The sequence below is a fragment of the Sinocyclocheilus rhinocerous genome, unplaced genomic scaffold (assembly GCF_001515625.1).
Source record: "Sinocyclocheilus rhinocerous isolate Xijiao unplaced genomic scaffold, SAMN03320098_v1.1 scaffold6346, whole genome shotgun sequence".
Taxonomy (NCBI): domain Eukaryota; kingdom Metazoa; phylum Chordata; class Actinopteri; order Cypriniformes; family Cyprinidae; genus Sinocyclocheilus; species Sinocyclocheilus rhinocerous.
Genome location: NW_015644383.1, coordinates 1,447 through 11,942, shown reverse-complemented (window position 1 = coordinate 11,942; position 10,496 = coordinate 1,447). Strand labels below are relative to the sequence as shown.

The 10,496-nt window shown below is 37.2% G+C and overlaps 1 protein-coding gene across 1 annotated transcript in view; it reads right to left on the bottom strand.

Moving 5' to 3' along the window:
- Positions 1-6,111: 6,111 nt before the first annotated feature.
- Positions 6,112-10,496, bottom strand: part of LOC107758319 (scavenger receptor cysteine-rich type 1 protein M130-like) — a 5,659-nt gene continuing 1,274 nt past the window's right edge. The window contains exons 2-16 of the mRNA XM_016576035.1: positions 10,161-10,317; positions 9,718-10,032; positions 9,523-9,606; positions 9,114-9,431; positions 8,581-8,627; positions 8,434-8,494; positions 8,101-8,322; positions 7,919-8,002; positions 7,391-7,450; positions 7,161-7,217; positions 6,967-7,044; positions 6,770-6,832; positions 6,576-6,638; positions 6,348-6,410; positions 6,112-6,191 (exon numbers count right to left, since the gene is read on the bottom strand). Coding sequence (XP_016431521.1) covers positions 6,112-6,191; positions 6,348-6,410; positions 6,576-6,638; positions 6,770-6,832; positions 6,967-7,044; positions 7,161-7,217; positions 7,391-7,450; positions 7,919-8,002; positions 8,101-8,322; positions 8,434-8,494; positions 8,581-8,627; positions 9,114-9,431; positions 9,523-9,606; positions 9,718-10,032; positions 10,161-10,317 — 1,752 coding nt within the window. The remainder of the gene's footprint in view (positions 6,192-6,347; positions 6,411-6,575; positions 6,639-6,769; positions 6,833-6,966; positions 7,045-7,160; positions 7,218-7,390; positions 7,451-7,918; positions 8,003-8,100; positions 8,323-8,433; positions 8,495-8,580; positions 8,628-9,113; positions 9,432-9,522; positions 9,607-9,717; positions 10,033-10,160; positions 10,318-10,496) is intronic.

The window sequence follows — 10,496 nt, the reverse complement described above, 5'->3', positions numbered from 1 at the left end:
TCATCAGCCCAGATTTCACCACTTCCCTCTCCAAACCTGTCTGATCCCACAACAGACACAGCAATCCCACAATTCAGCTGTCTACAGAGGACACTGGCAGCTCTCATATCCCAGCATGCATCACACACTGTGCCCCATTTATTGAAGTACTGACGTTCAACTCGACCAGAACAGGAATTTGAGCCATTTACCAGTCTGAGATTAGTGTAATCTGGAAAACAATTGACAATTTATAAAATGAGAGTCACGATAATTGACAAATTCAACAGTAGTATATTATGTAATGTAATGTATCTAAAGAGATGAGTTTATACTCAACATATCACTCCCACGTCAGAGTTCAGTTAATCTGGATAATGTGAATGCTGTTTTTTGAACTTGAGTAGTACGTAAAATGAATGGGGCCAAAAGTCTTTAAACAGAATGTGCAAAATTTGACTGCGTTAACATGCACTGTTTGTCTATGTTAATGCTGCAATTTTTAATGTGTTCCTTTTGTATGTGTAGACACCTACAGTCTATGGTAGACACCAGTAGCCCCTCACTGAAACACACAAGATCCAGGGGGCAAGGTTACATCCACATCCAGGGGGTGGAGATGGGTAGGTTTAGGGATCACATTGATCACAAGTGCAGTACGGAGTACCTTAAGGCTCAGTATTAGGACCGTTGCTTTTCACGCTTTACATGTTACTCTTGGGAGATATCATCAGGAAACACAGTGTTAGCTTTGACTGTTATGCTGATGACACTCAGCTCTATATTTCTTCGCAGCCAGGCGAAACATACCAATTTGAAAAACTAATTGAATGCATAGTCGATTTAAAAAACTGGATGACGAGTAATTTCTTACTTCTAAATTAATCGCAGTTAATCATCGGACCTAAAACCTCCACATGTAATAACCTAGAACACTGTCTAACACTTGATGGCTGCTCTGTTAGGAACTTAGGTGTGCTATTTGATAGCAATCTTTCCTTCGAAATGCCACGTTTCTAGCATTTGTAAAACTGCATTTTTCCTTCTCAAAAATATATCTAAATTGCGACCTATACTCTCAATGTCAAATGCAGAAACGTTCATTCATTCGTTCATGACCTTAAGGTTAGATTATTGTAATGCTTTATTGGGTGGCTGTTCTGCACGCTTAATAAACAAACTCCAGCTGGTCCAAAATGCAGCAGCTAGAGTTCTTACTAGAACCAGGAAGTATGACCATATTAGCCCGGTTCTGTCAACACTGCACTGGCTCCCTATTAAACATCGTATACATTTTTTAATCCTGCTAATTACCTATAAAGCCCTGAATGGTTTAGCACATCTCTTTTACCTGGCTTACACATAACACACACATTTCTATTACTCAAATCCGTTAAAGGATTTTTAGGCTGCATTAATTAGGTCAACTGGAACTGGGAACACTTCCAATAACACATGATGTACTCGTTACATCTTAAGAAGAACGGCATCTACGCTAATATGTGACCCTGGAGTACAAAACCAGTCATAAGTAGCACAGGTATATTTGTAGCAATAGGCAACAATACATTTTATAGGTCAAAATTATAGGTTTTTCTTTTATGCCAAAAATCATCAGGATATTAAGTAAAGATCCAAGCTTTTTGATTAGTAATATGCATTGCTAAGAACTTCATTTGGACATCTTTAAAGGCAATTTTCTCAGTATTTAGATTTTTTTGCACCCTCAGATTCCAGATTTTCAAATAGTTGTATCTCGGCCAGATATTGTCATATCCTAACAAACCATACATCAATGAAAAGCTTATTGATTCAGCTTTCAGATGATGTAGCCTAATCTCAATTTCGAAAAACTGACCCTTATGACTGGTTTTGTGGTCCAGGGTCACATATTAGTTTGTTTCTTTCTTATTCCAAGGTCACCGTAGCCACCAGATCCAGTCCATATCCAGCCCAGATGGTAGATCAGCACCTAGAGACGACCTCTACAGCCCTGAATTTCAGTGGAGACCGGGACAACTAGATGAGCCCCAGAGACGGATCCCCAGTGAATACTGTCTCCTAGAAGGCCATCGGGACAAGACCACGGAATCAGATGAGCCCTCTGTACAATCTAACTTTGCTGCAGCATAGGTTTAGGGATATGTACGGTGAAAGGAGTTGGATCTGGATCCAGCCTCGCCCCCTGGATCTTGTGTTCTGCAGTGAGGACCATCTTGTAGACACACTCATTCTGGTTGTGTTAAGGTGTCAGTTTAATACATGTAAAGACGCACAGTTTTACTGTATTAAGATGACAAATTCGAACGTGTCTCTCAATGCACGCACATTCCGGGCTTGTTTGAACATGTAATTCTTTTTTTCACCCCTTCACACGTTTAAAACTTTTCAAACTACCCAAGTAACGTTTTCTGGAAAAAGCAACTAGCTACAAATTTAGCTATTTTTAAAATGTATTTGGCAGCTTTTAGCAAATTTTGATAAGTGACTCAAACGATAAAAAGGCACACATTCCCTCTAAATTACACAAAAAGAGGAAACCAAAGATGCCTATCAGTACACACATCACGTGAATTAAGTTAGCTGCTATTTGCAATTGTTCAATTTAATAGTAACAATAATAATAATTGAATAATTTAAAATTTGAATAATTGTTCATTTATGATACACCTTGTTAATGATTGTTGATCACTGTAATTAGTACACTGTAAGAAAAATATCTAGAAAAATGGAAAAGGTACTAGTAATTTTCCAGGACATTATCCATTAACCGTTGTAACCCGAAAACATAAAATATTATGCATAATTTAAAATGCAGGTAAAAAAAAAATGTGATAAATCAATACTGAAAATGTTCAGAATGTGTAGTTTTACTATTTTACTAGCTAATAAAAAAAACTTAAATTGTAATCGTTCAAAAATGTGTAAGTGTTCAATAATTCAAGGTTGTTTTTAAAATTTGTTGACATCACAACCCCATTTAGCAACTTTTAGCAACAAGTAGACCTTCCTTTAGCAACTTCCCCTGCAAATTAGTTGGCAAAACTGAACGTTCACTCCAGTGTAATCGTACACGTCAAAGGGTTAAGGCAGATTTACATTTAGATTTACCCACATATTGATCCTTTCTTTAGTTTATTGCTGCATTATTTTACTGATATCTACTGTGCTAGAGTAAATTAATTAATGTTAATTTATATTATATTTTATTAATTATAAAGACAGATAATTCTTTAAACATATCCACTTATCTGGAGCAGAGAAAAATGTCATTAAATATTGACATTTTGTATTATATTATTTCACTTAATCTGCAGTATTTCTATCATTAACTTCCACATGTGATTTATATACACTTACAGTATTCACTAAATAAACAATGTAAGTCTGTCAAATCAGACTGTCTGAATACGGTAATATAAAGACATGATATACACTGTATAATGATGATTCTCTCCATAATATTATACAAAAATAAGAAACGAGGATGAATATTTTATTATGAACAGAACAATTAAACAGATTAATTTTTCATAAGATTGATACTGATGCAAGTTTTTCCACATCAGTATTTAGAAGTATGTTATTGCTTGAGTGAGAATTAAAAGAAAGTGATATAGTAACAGGCTGAGGTTTGGAGAAGCTTACCTGAACAGACGACACCAGCATCTTCACTATGATTACAATACCATGCAATCACGTTCTCTGAACTGCAGTGTTTCAGTGCAGTCTCTGATCCACTACAGTTTACAAAGGCCATTGAAACTGATCCAGATCCAGCTCCAAAGTAAGCATTAAATGTTGCTGTTACAGCCGTCCCACAACCCAGTTCTCTACAAACTACTGCAGCATCAGCAATATCCCAACCCCAATCACACACTGTTCCCCACTGACCATTTTGATGAACCTCCACTCTACCAGCACAGGGATTGCTGCCATTCACCAACATCACTCTCATACTTTCTACACATTTGAGAGAGGGTATGTAGTAAATATACCAAACATAGTATGAAGTAAATGCAGAATCATATGCAAATTATTTTGAGCAATTTATAATTTAAATTAGAATAGATTACCTTGATTATTACCCATTATCTCTCTGCTCAGAACCCACTATTTCATCAACTCAGAACACAGCACAAGTTTCTCGTCTGCTCCTCAAACACACTGAAGAAACTGGCTCCTGTCAGCCCCCTAAAGAGAGAGAGAGAGACTCACAGCTGCCAATAACACTCACTGTTACCTTATTAGACACAACAGAGGAAATCATCAAACACAATCAGTGACAAATCAGAAAGCAGCATTTTTATTTTCTCCATATATATCAATAAAGTGTCAGCGCTGATGAGCGGGGCTCCTCCTCCAGCGTGAAGAGACACTTCACTGAGGACAGACTCGTGTCAGTCATAAGTCAGTGTGGAGATAAAGTCACACTAAACTTAAAGTAGATTGATACAGAAACACTGCAGCTTATATTCAGCATCAAACCTGAACCTGAGCACAGCAGATACAAGCACTGATGACTGACTGCTCACTTACTGAAACATTATTTCACACACAAATAGTTGATATTTACTATAAATATATAATTTATAATAAACATAAAATTTTAAACTTATTGTTTGGGACAACTGTACATAATTGTAAGTGCATTTTAACAACACTGCCCTGATGTTCTAACAAGAGCACAACAAACAGTATGTCAATACATTATAAAATGAACTGGACTGATTGTGTACAACTATTCAGATAATATTTGTAAATAAATATTGGCTTTTGTTCCAAAGATATTAATATGCCATTATATCAAATAAATTTGTAGCTGTAGATGTGTGTTTAACACTGTAATGTGTAATTCATCCAGCAAATGGCAGAAAAACACTTCTTATTGTAAAGAGGAACAGACAAGAGTCTAGTCCTTGTGTCACCACATGAAGGAGCTGACTCACTGGTGAACTTTTTCTGACAGAAAAAATTCTAATGTTCATTTATTTTTCACAGCTACAAATTTAATTTATTTTATGTAGAGCTCATTTCACAGCACATTCATTTTACTTTTTGTCTTCTGCTATAATATATTGTAATACACAGAGTGATAGAATGTTTTAGCCTAAATACACTTTAGCAGTAGCTATGTTTCCATCCAAAGAACTGTGCTTGTGTTATATTGATGGATGACATGAGCTGCACTGGGGTTCTAATATTCTGTTGTTAAGCATTGTTAAGTCATGATATATTGTTATATTATTGTCACACCCATGGACGTCTTGTTGAGTTTTCTTTCCCCATGTGCTCAGTGTGACCTAGTTTCTGTCTCCTGTTGATTATGTCATTTGGTTCAGGTGTGTCTTGTCTATTGTCCTTGTTTACCTGTGTATTTAAGTTCCTGTCTGCTCAGTTAGTGTTTGTCGGGTCTTAAACATCATGTACGTATGTCTCCAGCCGTTCCTTGTGTGGATTACCCTTTATGTGAATTAAATTAAAGACTTTCCTTGATCTTCGTCTCTGTCAATCCCTCCGGCACAGTACCGTGACAATTATATTGTTATATTATTACAGTTATATTATTACATGCCTTACATTACATTATACCATATATAACTCAACACTTCTACAGCCTGATAAATGATGCATACTGTATAAAAGAAATGCCCAACAGACAGGCAATATGCATATTTATTTATTGGCTAAAAACACACCTGATCATATAAGATAAAAAAAGTTAGTTTTTTTTTTTTTTTGGTGAAAAGTTTGGAAAGTTACTTAATGCATCCAAGATAAATGCAAATATTTTTTCAGCATTATCCACTCACAAAACTCCAGTAGCCTACTTGCTGCGAGGAAGCTGAGGGCTGTTGAATCACTGATGGTCATTTGGGCTTATATTTAGGATGTCTTCAACTATCACTGTGGTTGTGCTTTATAAGGTAAGATCATACATTTGACTTAAGGGTTTGTATAATGTCTTATTGAAATACACACAAAAATTTGTCTTCTTTTTTATTGCTATAACAAGGCCAAAAAACAATACAACAATTTCATAAAGGCATAACAGTTTTAATACAAATAAATGGGGAAATATATAAAAACCTGAGATTTGACATATTAATAACAATATCACTCAAAATTGGTTCAAATTTGTTGAACTGAGGCAGTGGGTGTGATCATTGAGACAGATTCTTTGTTTACCTCTTCCTCCACATCATCGTAATCTGTTATTAAAAAACAAAATCTTAAATCATGTCAAATGCTGTAATTGGATAATTATTTTAAGCCTAAAATTTTTTATATTTTTATTTTACTAAAAAATATTAAAATAGAAATAAAGATATTAATATAATGAGAAAAAAAGGGTTACAGTAACTTACCCAACAGGTTTCTTACATCTTCACTGACACTCATCACATCATCATACTCCTCCTGAACTCTCTCTGATCAAGAATGACATAAAAACATCTCATATCAGTTTATAAAACACTTTATTTCATTTGAAGGATACTTTTCCCCCCTAAGTGACTCGATTACACAGAACGAATGTCTGATACTCATGTAAACATGGAAAGGCTGATAAAAAAAAGTAGTTCTGTGCAACTCACCTGTTACCCCTTGAGAGATCCGTCGATTAATGATGACATCATCATAATTCTCTGGTGTGTCCATTGCACATAAAAATATGACTCAAAATTAAATATGAGCCAATAAACCCATTAAAGACAGTAATTTAAAATATTATCTGTAACAATCTGGATTTTAAATATTATATATTTTAATTGATAAAAAAGTAAAACACCTTTTTTGATATCAGAGTTCTGTCCGCTCGTCATGACATCATCATAGCTCTCAGGTGTGTCTTCTACAAATTCACACATTAATCACAGACACACATTCATTACATTCAGAACAAATTTTAAATATCTATCTTAAACATACTGTAACATTTTAATTTAAAAGTGTATTATATGCTGTTGTAGAGTAAGAGAGGGACACCTGTCTCACGATCTGGTTTCAGTCCATCAGTGATGACGTCATCATAGTATCCCGGTGTGATTTCCTTCAGCATCTCTTCTGCATCAACACACAATATGTTTGGATACAAAAGCCAAAATATCTTCTTGTGGCAGATCATGAATTTATTAATCATTTGGTAATGAATCATGTGATCAATTAAAAAAGTCACTGACCTTTTAGGCTACTGTCATTGGTGACATCATCATAATATGCGGTCTTGAACTCTTTTGCTGAAAAAGGAGAGAAAACTGTTAATATATAATTGAGCAGCAGTATTTGAATAGTATTGGGTCATTAATCAAATATGAAATAGAATTGGTTCACTTCACTTATTTATTTAAGCGAATTTTTAAAAAAGGATTTGAGTGTGATGCGGAGTGAATGTGTGCTTCATCTCTCTAACCTGAGAGAAGGTCATCAGCATCTTCATACCCAGAATGCAGTTCTTCAGAGATGAGACTCCCTGTTAAAGAAGAGCAGAACAGAAACATGTTCATCATTACAAACAGACTGAATCCTCATTACCTTTGGATCATAAAGAAGACAACACAGCACAAATATTAATTATTCACATTTTAAAAGCATTATAGGCAGAAATCCCCCTTTTTTTTAACCTGTTAGTAAACACACAAGTATCCTCACATGAACCCATTCCTCACTGCCATCCAGAAATACACACACACACACACCTGCACCTAACACTTAGTGTAACATATGAACACCTCCTTATGACAATCTAAAAATACTCACAGGAAGAGACACTCACACACACACACACACATATAAACATGCACCTGCAGCTCTGTGGTTTTCTGTCAGGAATTCTGTGGTTTGAAGCAGGAGGTTTAACAGGACTAATAATAGATGAACATCAACTGTCTGACAGACTCTTATTAATGCTATTAAATGATATTGATGGCTCATGTCTCACCCCTCTGAGTGAAGTGATTGTGTCTGTGCTGAATCTCCTCATAAACGGCCTCAGTCGTCGTCCTGTGTCTCCTCTTAGAGAGAGCTGTGAGTGTAGACAGACAAACCTGCTGTCAGTTCACAACACATGACTGATCACACACTGAATAAGACACAATATGACAGTCTCTGGATCTCTCCTACCTCTCCTCATCACTCTGTTCTGCTGAATCAGTATAAGCAGTGGCACTAAGAGCAGTAAGAGCACAACTCCCAGAACAATCACAAGCACTGGGGGGACGGAGAGAGACGCTGCTGGAGGAGTTTGTGGAGGAGTGACTGATGTTGAGCGCACTGAAGGAGAAACTGGAGGAGAAGCTGATGATGTTGTGGCAGGAGTAGCGGACACTGACACATCTGGCAAATCTGTCAAAACACATTAAAAATCATGACTGATTTAAATACACAAACATTATTCACTCTAAAATGATCAAATGAATAATATTCCTCAGAGTCCAGCGTGCTCTTTGCGTGAGCAGTCAGTGTGGTTATTCAGGGAGAGAGGACAGTCCCACAGGTGAATCTCATTCCCTCTGCACTCGACTCTGTTCAGCCACACAACACCTTCACCAGCACCAAAGACTGAATTCCCATCAGCCCTCAGTGCTATCCATTGTAGAAAACCTCCACATTCCCTTCACAGCCCTCAGTTAACCTGATCTCTTTAAACTCTAGATGGAAAAGAATGAGAATCAACCTCAACTCTCACGGAATGACAGTGTTTTAATTAGGGATTTGAATTATACAGGCTTCAATGATTCTGATTAATCCTAACGATTACAGTTCATTAATAGTTCCATTAATTTTTATATAAAAAACAACACTGAACAAACAAACAAAAATACTTAATTCATTAATATATATAAAATACTAATACTGACCAAATGCAAAATGCATATCTTTAGCTGCACTTTGTCATATGAACATCCAGTCTGTAACTACACTGATTTAAATCTCAAAGTTAGCTGTAAGCTGTATGTCTGTGATTCACTAAAAAGAACTGACTGATTAGAGTTTAGTTTGGGAATCGGGTTAGATTGGTCACGCTGCGTGTTTTGTGCTGTAGATTCAGTAGTGTTATGTTCCGGTGTGGACGAGTGAGTAGTTTAGAAAACTTTTAAAGTTTAAATAAAATAATTATTTACATTATTGTTTACCTGAGCACACAACTCCTACGTCCTCCTTGTGTTGACAGTCATGTTTTCCCCAGCCTGGAGAAGAGCAGCTCCACAGGGACGTCTCATTCCCCTCACACTCCACCTCATCCAGCCATATGGGTCCAGAACCAGGACCAAACCAGGCTGGTACCTGCTGGTTACTGAGGGCCACTCCACACTGCAGCTGTCTGCACACCACATGAGCATCTTTAATATCCCAGGAGTCATCACACACTGTCCCCCATGAGCCGCTGTGAAAAACCTCCAGCCTCCCTGCACAGTCTCCCCCAGAACCCACCAGCCTGATGGACCTGCGACCTGATATTCAGAGACAGAAAAACAGTGACTGTACATACATATTTTTGATCACTACTAACTAAAGAATCTGCCCAGATGTTGATTTTCTCACCAAAGTTTTTTACTGACAGGTGTTGTGTGGAGCTGCAGTTGAGAGTTTGTGAAGAGCTGCAGTTCCCCTGATGAGCTTTACTGCCTGGAGAGTATTTATTTGTCATTCAATATTTATCTAAAATATACCACATTTGTTCAAATGTGTAGTTTTATTCTGAAACCCATGACTTCAGTGTGGTGTGAATGTGCTCACCAGAGCAGATGACTCCAACATCTCGTCTATGAGAACATTCAGCTCGACTCCATGAAGAGATGGAACATTCTGAGAGTTTTGTTTCATTTCCGTCACAATCAAACACATCAGCCCAGATTTCATCACTTCCCTCTCCAAACCAGTCTGATCCCACAACAGACACAGCAATCCCACAATTCAGCTGTCTACAGAGGACACTGGCAGCTCTCATATCCCAGCATGCATCACACACTGTGCCCCACTCTTTGAGGAACTGAAGCTCCACTCTTCCAGAACAAGAGTCTGAACTGTTTACCAGCCTGAGATCTGTGTAACCTGGACAAACAACTGACAGCTCTTTTAAACAGTATGAAACTAGAGTTAAGATAATTGAACAAAACAACAGCAGTGTATTACATATGTATGCAATTCATCTAAAGAGCTGCCAAATGTTAATACTCAACCAGAACAGATCACTCCCACATCATTGTCATGTGAACAGCTGTGCATCTGTGAAGATGATCGTGAACAGACGTGTATCTGAGATTCACTTCCTCTGCACTGAATCTCCTCTGACCAAACACCGCCTTTCCCTTTACCAAAAGCAGCTGCTCCCAGCACCTGTACAGGAGCCCCACAGTCCAGCTCTCTACACACAACCTCTGCATCCTGCTGGTCAAAGACAGCATCACACACTGTGCCCCATGTGTTCCCATAAATCACCTCCACTCTCCCAGAGCACAGGTGAGACCCAGCAACAAGTCTTGACCTTCCATAGGTTAAGGTTTCTGATTCTGTTT